Raw genomic sequence first — 13,897 nt, forward strand, 5'->3', positions numbered from 1 at the left:
TTTATGTTTTATCAATTCAAATCCAACCAAACTGATGTGTTGTCGTTTACCCTCTCCTCAGTTGAAGGATTGGCTTTATTTCAGTTGACTTCTTACCATACAGACTAGACTACCAGGAAAGTTAAACATACCTCTGTCTCAGTGAGAAGTTAAAAGTATGTGAAAGCACCAGGCCTCCACCCTGCTCTAAATGAGCCATCCACGGCTGCTTGAGTGCACTGGTATTTGACATTTACTTCAAATTGCCATTACTTATTCATTTCTTTTTGTTTTCTGTGGGTTAGTTTTTTTTAAGGAAAGGACTATGAGCAAGTATTGTGATCATACGCCCTAACTGCTGGGAATGTGTATTAATGACACTCAGCCTGCCCTCAGCACTTAATAAATATTGTTGTGCATTCAAGTTTTTGTTGATTTTGTATTTAGTTCAGTTCAAATACCACACAAGTACAGAGAAGTAGTGTTGTAATGTCAACGTTTATTTCCTGAACACCTTTATTGACACCAGTTATATTGGAAAAGCAAACAAAAACAAGAACAAGAACAAGCAACCCACTATGAGCGGAGTGCGTTGAAGAAAATTGTGCCCTTGCGCTTTCCGTAGCACGTCATCATTCGCTTTCATGTCAACATGGCTGCCATCAGGAGTGGGGTGACTCCGGGCTGCTTGGCAAGATGTTTCCTAAGACAGACTGGAAAACCGAGCCGGGGCAGGCACAATCTTTCAGACATTTGGGGCCACGTAAGTTGTCTTCACTGATACGCGCCATTTTTTACCTTCCCGCCTTTTAAACGAAGACACAGACAGCCATTTTCTCCGGCTAACTCGCTAGCCTGTTAGCATCCTCGCTACGCGGTTAAGAGTCCATGCCTTCTGCGTGACTTTGACAGGACCAGTCGCAGGCAGGTGTGTAAAATCCCGGTTACACTGCCAGATTTTAACACCAGGATGAGCGGTCATTATAGCTACAGGGGCTGGAACATGTGCTTATGATCAACAGGACCATATTTGTGACCTTATTGTGGAGCTGCTCCATTTGTGCCACAGCATTTCTCCTGGAGGAAAACACGGTGCTCTTTCTTCTCCTCAAACCGAGCTGTGGTTTGATGGTCAGGATATGTCAAAAACTTTTAACTCGTTAAAAGTTAACTAGTTAATCTAAAGCACTGATGCAGAACTAAACTCCAGCTGCAGAAACGCACGATGCCACTTAAGGTCACTGCAGACTAGCTGCTGCTCTCATGGACCTCCGTTCATGTAAACTGGATTTAAGGAAAAGAAAGGCATACGTGAAGCTCTTGAATGTAGATTTTGTCTAGTTGTGTCGAATTCAGCTGAGAATACAGCTGCACTTTAAACTCTTGAAAATTACTTTTTATCTGAACTTTTTATAAAGTGCCACCAGTGTAGTGAGATGCTGTGCGACAGAAACAGCCCCATTAGTTGTCATCATGTTGTAGTTCATTGTGTGAGAGGAGCACTCATCTGACACTCTGACCTCCTGCTTTCCAAACAGCGGTTGCTCCAGAGGTCCCATCTGCACACAGTGTTTGAGTGTCACAGCCCAGCCATCAGGACGGTGCTGGGACGCAGGCACCATGGGAAGTTTCTCTGGGTGAACGCCGTGGCAGTCAGACATAACAGCTCACAGGTGAGTACGCTTCTGACAAAGCTTGCTGTTGTCTGCAGTGTTTCTGTCAGGTCATCCTGATGAGATCACATTTAATCATAGAACAAAATGTTTACATTGTGATATTCACATGAACTGTTGCTATTTGTACTTGAAATAACAAGCTATACATTTTTGTGTTTGACTGATGCTGTAAAGAAATGTTGCTCAGTGATTTGCAGCTTTGTCCAAAACAAATTTATACCACCACGTGATAGGGATTGCTGCCACACAGATTATATTTTCACATTGCTGAACCAGTTCAGAACCATTTCTGAACCTAATGCATATATTATATTTTGTACGCATTGTTACATTCCTACCAAAGTTCATGCAATGCTAATGCTAGCATTATATCATTATTTTCAGATCCCACCTGAGCATGGCTCTTTGGCAGCTCCAGTGGTGGAAGCTCCTGACAGTATTCCAATCCTGGAGTCCTCCCCTGCTTCTCTGTCAGCTGACCACGCCCCCAACTTTACACAACCAATCACAGAACAGGTAGCTGAAATTACATCTGAAATTAATTCTTTAGGTTGTTATCATTTATCTTGCATGATGTTATTCCAATGTTTCATCCTTTCAGATACCAGTTGAGACAGTTTACATGGCTGCATCAGTAGCGGACGGCTCTGCTACTCCTCCAGTTTTGCATCCTTCACCTGAGCTCGTCTCCGCTGGCCCTGCTCCTGTTTCAGCACAGCCAGTCATTGAGCAGGTGGCTGACACAGCACCAACAGCAGTGGAAGTCCTACAAGCTGTAACAACAGAACCCACTTTAGCGGAGTTGGGACTGGCTGGCTACACGCCCGTGGGAGTGATCCAGAACTTGTTAGAATACATGCATGTGGATATTGGATTGCCCTGGTGGGGGGCCATTGTTGTTGGTTAGTGCAACCCAACAAATTACTTCAGTATCTAATTGCGGTATTTTGCCTGAGATTGTATGTGATTCATTTCCTGCTTTTTCCATTTTGTTCTTTCTCTATCCTTTTTCTATGATCCTCTCACTCGGACAGGAACGGTGTTGGCTCGTATGGCTGTGTTTCCAGTCATTGTGAAGGGCCAGAGAGAGGCAGCCAAGCTGAACAATGTGATGCCTGAAATGACCAAACTCACCAACAGGATGACTGAGGCCAAACAGAGTGGAAATAAATTTGAATGTAAATTTACTTTCTCTATTGAACTTTTCTTTTGTGCGTACATGTCTCTTGTCTAATCAACTTGTTATGGCCGTTTTCTTTTTTGCATTGCAGTTGCCAAAGCCTACTCTGACCTGAACTTGTTCCAGAAGAAGCATGATGTTAATCCTCTCCGCGGCTTCCTGGTTCCTTTGGTGCAGGTCTGTATATATCTTTAACGCCCCTTCTTGCCATTTTATGAAAATTAGCTATGGTAATTGAAGACTTAGATTTTTTTATTTATTTATTTATTTTTAATAATAAGAAATAGAAGTGTTGGCGATGTAGATTCAAAGCTGAGTTGACTCATCTGTCTTTTCCCTCAGGCCCCAATCTTCATCTCTTTCTTCATTGCACTGAGGAAGATGGCATATCTGCCAGTGCCCAGCCTGCAGACGGGAGGTCTGTTCTGGTTTATAGACCTGACGGCAGCCGATCCTTTCTACATTCTGCCCATTGCCACTACAGGAACCATGTTCTTCATCCTGGAGGTGATGCAGCTTTTACTGAACTTTTCAAGGAAAGACGTATTGAGAGTAAAACACATGGAAAAGGATAAGCATAAACCTTAATTTATAAGATCACGAGGATGACCAACTGACTGACAGACGAATTAGATGATGTATAATCATCTTTTCTCTTTTAGTTGGGTGCAGAGTCTGGTGTTGACAACCCAAATCTGAAAGCCATGAAGACTGTGTTCAGGATCATGCCTTTAATTATTCTCCCCCTCACTATCAACTTCCCCACGGTGAGTTTGTAATTTTTCATTTATTTGTTTTGTCTTCTTATCCTGCATGTTTTAACTCATCTACACAAATGGGTTTTTGTGCACCAGAAAACCTGCCCTATAACCTTTTAACCCCACAGCTGCCAGATACTCTGTGCATTCACTGTCTAAAGTTCATTCCCTGTCAAACTACAGGCGGTGTTCACCTACTGGCTGACCTCTAACTTCTTCTCCTTGGGACAAGTTGCCCTGCTCAGACACCCTTTGGTCAGAAAGAAGCTGAATATCCCAGAAAGGATCAAACACCCGGAAAGCACCTTGCCCCAAAGTGATGGCTTCATTGCAAGTGTGAAGAAGGGTTGGTGTTAGAACCATAAAACTAAAACAGCAACACATTTGGAAGATGTTTTTGACAGTAATATTTAAACAAAAGGATATTGGCTTTGTGATGCACTGAAATTTGTCTGTGTGCTTTTCCAGGCTGGAAAAACGCTCAGCTGGCCCAGCAGCTGGAAGAGAGAGAAAAGAGGATAAAAAACCATCTGGACCTTGCTGCTAAAGGTCAGTCCACCCAGTACTTGAGCAACTTTACACTCTTGTTTAGTTTTTTTTTTTTTAAGCTCAAAAAATAAATAGCGTATTGGCATGTGCTGATTTAAAGATTTCCAGATTTTAAATTAACCAGTATATATGCAATATCTGATATTATGCCATTAATCTAATCCTAACATTTAAAAAGTACAAAAGATGTCTTCAAATAGGAAAAAAATTGTCCCAAAAATATTTCGAACAAAATTATATCTATAATAAGTACGATTTTCCCAGGGTACAAAGGATTTCACATAATTCTGACAACTTGATGTGCAGGCGTAGATCAAGTGCTCCCCCTCATGGCTGGAGCTAGTCATGTTATAATGACACTAAAAGAAACAGGTTATTGGTGACGCTTGTAATGTGATTTCTGTCTTTTCTGTTCTGAACTGTGAGTCAATAAATGGTAATTTGCACATATATAAAGTATTTAAATATATAATTCCTGCCCGAAAAGACATGGCTTTCACCAAACACTTCAGGTTCCCATACTGAAAAGCATTTTACTTGCTGGTTGGGATTAAATGCCCCCAAAAAAGGCTGCAGCTACAGTCTCAGGACAGTGTTTTAGAAATAACACCCTTATTTGTTGCTGCTGTTGAGTCATTAAATTGTCTCACTGTAAAATCGGCAAATGATAAACTCATAAATAAAATTTTGGAGAAATTCATTTACACCTCAAATTCATTGCACTTCATCAAGTTGGACTCCTGGAGGATTAAACAGAGTGATTATTTTGCTGAATTCACAGCAACTGCACTGAGTGAGTATCTTACTATTGCTTTATTATTACTTTTTTTTTTTTTCACGTTAATTTTTAAGACAATCATAAATTCACTGGCAATTATCAGACTCATTACTGTGACTGAATGGCTATTTTTTTAAACCATAAAGTATGTTTTCCTTGTATTTTATCTGTTCTTATGTGCGAACAGGTGACTGGGGGATTTATTTTATTTTTTTTTTTTTTTTTTGGCTTTTCAAAAGTGTCATGTCAGTTAAGGTTCATTCTCAGTAGCAAATATTAACACTACAGTACTACTATCGGGAAACAAGATGTAGCTGTTGGCTCAGTTGCATTTATAAACACTTCCTTGTGAATTTAAAATGAATAAAAAAAATATACACTAAGACACATATTTTTCTTATTTTATGGTATTTACATATAGCCACATTTTTCTCCATAGGTCCACTGAGGCAGACCTTTACCCACAATCCTCTTCAGCAGAACCCTCCCATTGCTGCCGCATCAGCTAAAGACAAGGAAGCTCGTGTCAAAGCAAAGCCATGGAAGGACACTGTTGTATAAGTCTTGGTTGATCATAGCGTGGTGTAATAATGATTTATGTACATATTTATGGATTGAAGAGAGGACTGGATGGGAAAGGTTGTGACAATGTATAAAAATACAAAATCTGTCTCAAAACAACACTGGTGTGTACATTGTTTTTGTATTAGAGTGCATGATACATGAATGAAAGAGATTTCCATAAGTCCATAAGTAATTTTTTATTATAAATATGTGCTTGCAGCTTAGCTGTCTCAAAGTTAAATTTAACAACCTATGTTTGAATCAGCCATTTAAGAAAGAAAATGTTACATGGTGTAAAAATAGCCCTTGACTTCATTACCTAACAGATGAAAGTATAAAACTTTATTTGAACTTTTTCCTCCACGGTGAACCTAGAGTTCAATATTAACTGCTCGTTTTTATAAATGATATTCGTCAGAATAATATTACCAAAGCTGTTTCTATGGTCTGCAGTGCTGTCAGTTTTAGGGAATTTCTCCTTACCACTTAAAAAACTGCACCATATTAATTTGCAATCTTCCAGCACGCTCAATAATACTACCATGTCATTTCACTGAAAAACTTATCCTGGAAAATCAATTAAATACTTTTTCACGGCTTTGCAATGGAGAGGACAGTAGATTTCTTCAGGGGTGCATTAAAATGTTCTCTCTGAAGTAGGTTATGAAGTAATCTTCGAGCACCCAGGCACCATCACACACACCAAGTTATCACCGGGTGATGACTGACAGGTCAGAGAGCTGGGTCCAACTCGAGCTCGAATGTTTGTCCATTGAGGCCGTGCAGCGGCAGCAACTGGCCAAGATAAGTTCAGGTTGAGCCTCTACGTTTGTAAGTCATCAAGTCTCCGGCAGGGTGCTAAAACCTAACGTCTCTACTCGGCCTTGTCATCGATATCCATTTCAGTGAGGACAGAGTAGCACACCTTCTGAATCAGCACACCAGACTTAGCTGAAAGAGATGGAAACAAGAAAGATTAGAGCAAGTTTACATTAATAAAATCAGCGCTTCATGATTCACACTAAAGCTGTATATCACAGTTTCATTCATTCCTGCAGTGTCGTTATGTAGTTGAAAAAAAGAGTTACTAATACCAGTGATACCTGTGTCATCACCTGTAAATCTCTGAAGACAAGTCAAATAAATATCATAAAACAAGTAACTATGCAGAATAAAATAAAGATATAGTTAACATTGTCTTTGCTATTACAGCAGATAGATAGCATCATAAATAGAAAGTGTTTTGTGTCTATAATAAAAATCATAAAAAAAGTTGCAGGCTTGTTACCAATGAGGCGTCGTATCCACAGTGGCCTCTTATTGGCCGGAGTGTAGCAGCAGAGAAAGTAGACCGGCACTCCTGACAGGGCAATGCCGATGCCGATCAGGGAGTTGATGGTGTCGCTGTAGAGCGGCACAACCACCAGGAAGATGGTGAGGATGCAGAAAATGATGGGGTAGAAGAGACTGAGCTGTGGAAGGAGACGAGATGATCTACACATTAGATAAAATTATTATTATTATTTTAAATAGATGCCCAAAACCCCCAAATGGTTTGAGCCTGAAAGTAGAACTAATGATTTTGAGCACTGCTTCAACTTAAAGCTCACAATCGGTGCTAATTGTTGCACTAAGTTACTAAATTGAGTTACCTTCAGAGGTCTCTTTCTCTCTGGCTCTTTCCATCGCAGATACAGTTGGCCCAAAATGGACAGACCTACAAAGAACCAGTAGCTGAAGCTGTAGTAGTTGATCAATCTGAAGACATCTTCCACACACAGATATATCAGAGCCATGATGCCCTGCAGAGATAAAACAGGAATAATGTGCGTCAAACCAGGAGCTGTAGGTATATATGGACAGAAAGAACATTTAGATAACGGGAAATAAAAGGATGTTAAAGGTTGACTAACATTGAAGAGCAGGGCGGGGATGGGAGTGTAGCGTTGGACATGGATCATGCACAAGTAGTCAGGCAGGTGGCCCTCTCTGGAGCCCACGAAGAACAGCCTTTGTTGCACAAAATATACGCAGCAAAAAATGGTGAAGAGCGATGTCCATGGACAAAAGTGACATTGAGTGGAGCTCCAATAACAAAGGCATGAAGTGACTACACAAAATATTCAAGTGCGATCCTGAAAAGGCAGGATCACTCACCTGGAGGAGGCCAGAATGGAGGCGTTGAGTCCCCCAAAGCAGGACAGAGCCACAGCGAGGGGGATGGTCCAGTTCATCACCCCAAACACCTTGTCTGCAAATGTCTGAGAGGAGAAAAGAATCAGAACGGAATCAGAACGAAAAGCTGGACTTGACAAGTATGAAGCCAGAGTAATGTGATTGATCAGGCGTCATAGGAACTCACCACAGCTACAGCATCACTGTCTAAGATTGCATTCACAGGAAGGACTGTGTAGTACGCCACATTGGTCAGAATGTAGATCACAGTCACTACAGGCATGGAAATGGCAATGGCCAATGGCAGGTTCCTGTAATTAGCAATCATAAACAGCAGGGGGAAGCAAAACAGATGAGAAACTGGAGGGTTGGAAGGAGAACAATGAGCTGATGAAGCCGCTCATCAGCAGTCTCTGGGTCAAGAGCCAACCGACCCCATGGCTGAGGGAAGGATGGGGATTGGGATAACGTGGGGAGTTTGTCCCTTAATCTGCCTGGGAACTCTGAGAGACATTTGTGATCCAATCATGTGCAGTCTTAGTTCATTTGCTTAGTGTCTGTGATGTGTAAATCACAGCAAAAGATTCAGACACACTAACACACAAACGTGCAGTGTTATTGCCTCCCTAGCTTCTTCCCTCACAATCTCTCTTCTATTTTCTTTTTTTTTTACTACTCAACTGGTAACTTTTACGTATTGATTATTTATATTTTAGTGGGACTATCTAACTATTTTGATCAAATCACAGCAGAACCGTCAACCTTTGTCTTCTCCCCACCTCTCTGGGTTTTTGATCTCCTCTGTAACAAAGTTGAGGGTGTCCCATCCAGAGTAGGAGAACAGAGCCGAGTACAGAGCCAGAGCAATGTCCCCTGGATCCTGAGAAGAGCCATCAAACAGGCCTTCGAAATTCTGAGTGTGACCTGAAAAATACCACGTTTGTTATTTAATCATTATTAAATGATTTCAATAATCATCTTCCTAATCTCCATACAGTCATTTTAGTTAGAATTCGGAGACTGTGGAAGATGTGAGATTTAAGTTAAGAATTAGTGAAAGAATCAGCACCTTCTCCGATCTTCACCAGGCCAGTAATGATCACCGCAATGAGTGCGATGACTTTGGCATAGGTAAAGAAGTCCTGGACCCTGGTGCCCCACTTCACATAAGCACAGTTCACGAAGGTCAGCAAACCTGAGAGAGAGAGAGACAACAGTCAGTCCAGAAAATGTATTGCTTATACCCCCCCTACAAACACACAAACACACTGCTCTGTTAACTGGGTGTCTGCCAGCATGTTTCCCTGTGATAGTACGGCTGATTTAAGGAAACGCTGCTGCTGACTCAAGCAGACTGGCCTGTTGTTTTTCAGATGAGGAAACAGCTGAGTGCAGCACATACAACCTCACACACATACAAGACCACACAGGTACAGTCATGAGGGTGAGACTCACTTAAAGGGCTATAAACAACAGTTTGTGAACTACTGATAGGAAGTCTTATTGATTGCATTTCTTTACCTGAAGCTGCTTTGATGGTCTTGAAGAGCTGAAAATGTCCTGGTTGCAATTTATCTGCTTCTGAAGTCTTATCAACATTTGACCCATCCTAGTTCATTCAGTACAGGCCAAAAGTTTGGACACACTTTCCTATTCATTTGAATGAGAAGGTGTCTCCAAACTTTTGGCCTTTACTGTATATCATAAATTGAGCTGTGAGGAAGTGAGTTTAACACTTTAGACTTTTACCCACATCGTCCTTATTTCTCTTTTTCCGGTTATGGGAATTAAGATGAAAGTATTTATTAAGTGGATCCTCCTGACTGACTCAGAAGTCATCTAGGCCCTGATTACACAAATTCACCTACAAACATGCTGAGTAAACATATTTTATCTCCAAGAAAGTCAACCTCATAAGGCTATTAACCGTGTTATCGGTCCACACTGACCTCCACAGCACCCAGGAATTTAAAGAAGAGACCGAAACAAGATTACTTCACCGTCTTCGTCCCTGCATTGACCACCTTTAGCCACAGCAAGGGGGGGCAAATCAACACACTATCATCTTCCTTCGCATTAACAAGTAGAGGATCATAACAAGTCCATTCCCAACAGGACTTCCACTCAAACACAACAAAGCACAGTGTCTCGGACAGAGGCGACGAGCGATGGAGAAGGGAGGCGGTGTCACAAGGCGTGGTGTGTTGACAGTGAAAGGTTAGAAGGGTGGGAGGTGTGAGATGGGATTTAGGAGACTGGCTGACTGGTAGCAGAAGACAAATATGGTCCAGATGTGAGGTGGAATGGAGAAATTCATTCACCAGCCTCACTGCCTGTGACCTCATGAGAGTCTGGATGTGAGCTGCTAAAAGGCATTCAGTTCACATGTAACTAAATTATAATTATCAGACAACAGCTCATTTGAAAAGTTCTTCCTGGTGAGGGATCTTTTGAATCGTACCTACATAAAAAATTATGTTCTACATAATAATTTCAATTGCCATCTCTTAAATTTGACGTCCAATCTTGAAACATTAATTAATTAAGTAATTAATTAATTCTTACAGAATTTTTATTTACTATATTATGATTTTAGTTCCATTTGTATCAAAATTGAGCTACTGGTGAACAACAGTTTTGCAATCACATCTCCAGAGAATTTTTCAATGAGACCTCCACTGGCAGGAAACAGGTTTAGTTTGTTTTCAACGTCACTCCTGTGCTGAGCTGTCAGTTACCCGTTAGCCTCTCAGGTCAGAGTCTCCATGTTGTGAGGACTTTACATCACAGCTATCAGCACTAACAGCCCTCCTCTGAGCGCCGCTTATCGGAGCGTGGCACAAGTGTGTATGTGCTTGTTAAGTGTGTATGCATGACTGCCTTTCAGGTAGGTAGGCGTGTGGATGGATAGGTAATATTTATTGCAAAGGAGCACTATATTTTTAGTTTTTATCTAGATTGTCAGGGTTTATCTGTAAAGCTGCCTTAATAAGGCCTCAGCTTCTTGCCCGAGTGTTGCCCTTTCTCTGCTTCTGTAGTGGAGCTTATATATATATATGGTCGGTTTGATGAAATCAGTTTTTCAGATAGGATTTTTAAATCATTGCTCTGAGATTGAGTAAATTAGATTTTTCCCCTTAGTCCTTCAAATTTTCTGAGTCGCTCAGTTCCTCCTTCCTCTGGTGTCAGTGAATCAGTCTGCTGGAGACCTGCTGACTTCAGCTGTGGTGTCACCATTTTCACTTCCCCAGTCTCCAAAGCTCATGTGCTTTGTGTAGGACATGAAACAGTGGCTATGAAAGCCATCATTGCTGACTCTGTAGGTCACTTACTCACCCATATGCTGCCTCATCTAAATATCTTGTCACACACAAGCCACAGACACACATTTACACTCTCCAGATGCTTACTTACATATACAAGCAGCAGCCAGCAGCCTGTTGGCCAAGTATGGAGCTATACAGGTGGGGAAAATTGGCTGCACCATGTAGTTGGAGAATGTGATGGCTATGATGGCCTGGCTGGTCGGCTCGATGATCAGCAGCGACGTCCACAGACGGATGAAGGCCAGAAAACCCCCAAAGGCCTCCAGGATGTAAGCGTAGGAGGCCCCGGACTTGGTGATGGTGGTCCCCAGCTCAGCGTAGCACAGGGCCCCGAACACGGAGAAGATCCCCCCCACAGTCCACACCACCAGAGAGAGACCATAGGAGGCGCTGTGGATGAGTACGCCCTTGGGCGAGACAAAGATCCCTGAGCCGATCATGTTGCCCACAATCAGGCACACCCCATTCAGAAGGGAGATTTCCTTCTTCAGCTTCATGGACTCCTGAGAGCCTTCAGACTTCAGAGATGAAGGGTTGCCATTAGTCGCCTCATGTGTTGGGGCGGGCGTGTACGACGCCATTGTTTGTGTTTTAATACTTAATTTATCAACTGAAAAAAATAGGATTTTAATCTGTAAAAGATTTCAGTCCGAAACTAAGAGTTTTTTTGTCTTTAATTGAGACTTTTGCTTGAGTTATCTCTGATCATCTCCTGCCATCTGTGGAGCAGAAACACAAGGTCATATCAGTGATTCAGTTCCCATGAAGATAGATTTGTTGTTTCAATTCAGTTTAAATTTAGTCAAACAAAAACATATTCACATGCCACAGGCACAAATGCAGGAACAAACTCGCACAGAAACATAATATGACACTGGCGCAGACACTGTTGGATTTGAGAGCAGTTTCATGGATTGGAGAGCCATTAGAGCGGACAGCAAATGGCCTTTTAAGGTTGAGTGTATTGACAGAAAGAAGGGGAGCGGAGCAAACAACACACATGCCTAAAAACACCAGTACTTCATTAGTAACCTTATGCCAAGGAGGAATTACTGACTGGAACACATCGTTTTGACTCATGGCCATCTCCCAATTCACTCACACACACACACACATATATGCAGAGTTTGAGAGTGTCAGCATCGTGGCTGGTCCAAAGTTCATTAGCTTCAGCATGTAGAGAGTTTGATGATGCGACAGACACATTAGGTAGGATGTTCAGCCACCGGCTTCCATGAGTCACAGGAAACTCTGCCACACTACCAGTTTGCCACAATCTTTAGATTAATCATCTTAGATTGGATTCTTTGATTTAGGTTTTGAATGAGAATGAGTTAATCATCAAATTCATGAAGGGCCACGTGACGCTACTCACTGGTTTTCACCAAATTTGTAACTTGGCTAAAATTTCGATGTGTTGAGGGAATTTCTAATAAATCAGATTCCGGTTTGATGTAAAGTGAAAGTTTACATGTATGTGTTGCTTCAAAATAATTTCAAATACCGTATGTATACTCTCCTACAATTTGATGTTTTCATGTTACCTTCAAATGACCACAATTGTTCTCAAGTCCTTCTTGATGAACAGAGCCAGACATGAGATTGAACAAACAACTAAGAACAGTGACTTAGATTGGAGAAAAATTAGGAGAGACAGGTTTAGATAGGAAGAACAATGAGGTATTTTGATGTTAAAAAAAAAAAAAAATTGATCCCAAGAAGGTAAACAGATGACACCACATAAGTAGATATAGCAGAGAGTGGATATAAACATGCACAAAAAATACTTTCGTGGAGCTGTAAGAATTCAGACTGGAGACAAAATTTACAGTGAGCATTGAGAGAAGTTTGTGAGTGTGAAAGAAAAGTTCAAATACCTTGAGGCAGCAGCACATTAGCAGCACGTGGGTTCATGAAGGAAATGACTGTGAAGTGAAGGACAGTAGATTGAGTATCCACGCATGTGATCAAACGCGTGCAGGAGACACAGGGAGGCAAGGCTCCCACAGAAGGAGAGTGCAAGGTCCAAAATCTGCTGATAACTAGATCTTGAATCATTACTCAAGGTTACACCCTGGATCGACTCTAATCAACAACTCTGCTCAGTTTTTGGGCGGGATTCATAAAGCACAGACCAATGGCACTGACCTTTATTAATAATGATGGAGTTCTTTATTCTCTGGGACTCTGGCAAATGATACAAGGACAAGGAGCCTGTGTCACACAGGCTCAACCTAAAAGTCCTCAGATCACTAACTTACTCTGACTGAACTCTGATTTTAACATTTTTTATAACAATAGGGGAGGCCAAAATAACTTGGACTGACAACACAGGTTAATAAATTATATGCACACTTGAGCTTGACTGGTTCATCTGCATGGATCACCAGCAAAAGCAGGGTTTGGTGGATGCAGCCACAAATAGCAGCTGTTCTGGAGGCGCAGGTGGAGGTGGAGGTGCTGGTGGGGGGGGGGTGCTTACCGTGTTCAGACGCGTCTCGGCTGCTTTTGGGTGCTCTTGGGTGTCCAAAGGGCGCAGCAGAAGTCTCATTCGATCCAAAACACAAACCAAAAAGCTGTGATTTCACCTGCACTCGCCTGTTCGCCCTCTTTTGGTTCCTGCTGCTGCTTCCTCTTGTTTTCACTCAGCTCTGTTCCTGTTCAGCTGATGCACTTGTGTCTTTAGTACCAAGGAGACGGACCAAAGGGGGTGGAGGGGGGGTGGGGGGGGACTTTCACTGCCTCACATTGTGTCACCTGAGTGGCTTTCCGTGTGAAGTGATGCTGTTTAATTAAATTATCGCCGACATCAAGCTGGTGTCATCGATAGTGACAGAGAGAGAAGGAAATTAACAGCAGCACGATGTGTGAAGCGACTTCATCATGTAAATACATACTGTTTGATTAGTCCA

General features: G+C 41.8%; 2 protein-coding genes across 2 annotated transcripts; one reads left to right on the forward strand and one right to left on the reverse strand.

Moving 5' to 3' along the window:
* The first annotated feature begins 627 nt into the window (after window positions 1–627).
* oxa1l (OXA1L mitochondrial inner membrane protein) lies at window positions 628–5,770 on the forward strand. The gene is made up of 11 exons (XM_029526213.1): window positions 628–742; window positions 1,518–1,652; window positions 2,040–2,171; window positions 2,257–2,557; window positions 2,690–2,833; window positions 2,927–3,012; window positions 3,178–3,342; window positions 3,498–3,602; window positions 3,777–3,939; window positions 4,062–4,142; window positions 5,360–5,770. Exons 1-11 carry the CDS (start codon window positions 632–634, stop codon window positions 5,479–5,481), a joined length of 1,545 nt encoding a protein of 514 aa, XP_029382073.1. The 5' UTR covers window positions 628–631; the 3' UTR covers window positions 5,482–5,770.
* On the reverse strand, window positions 5,183–13,624 carry slc7a7 (solute carrier family 7 member 7). The gene is made up of 11 exons (XM_029526214.1): window positions 13,468–13,624; window positions 12,863–12,910; window positions 11,074–11,704; window positions 8,729–8,854; window positions 8,439–8,583; window positions 7,847–7,970; window positions 7,642–7,745; window positions 7,398–7,494; window positions 7,137–7,286; window positions 6,773–6,956; window positions 5,183–6,435 (listed from the first exon to the last, which is right to left on the reverse strand). Exons 3-11 carry the CDS (start codon window positions 11,564–11,566, stop codon window positions 6,359–6,361), a joined length of 1,500 nt encoding a protein of 499 aa, XP_029382074.1. The 5' UTR covers window positions 11,567–11,704; window positions 12,863–12,910; window positions 13,468–13,624; the 3' UTR covers window positions 5,183–6,358.
* Window positions 13,625–13,897: the final 273 nt, after the last annotated feature.

This window comes from Echeneis naucrates, chromosome 18 (assembly GCF_900963305.1).
Source record: "Echeneis naucrates chromosome 18, fEcheNa1.1, whole genome shotgun sequence".
NCBI lineage: Eukaryota > Metazoa > Chordata > Actinopteri > Carangiformes > Echeneidae > Echeneis > Echeneis naucrates.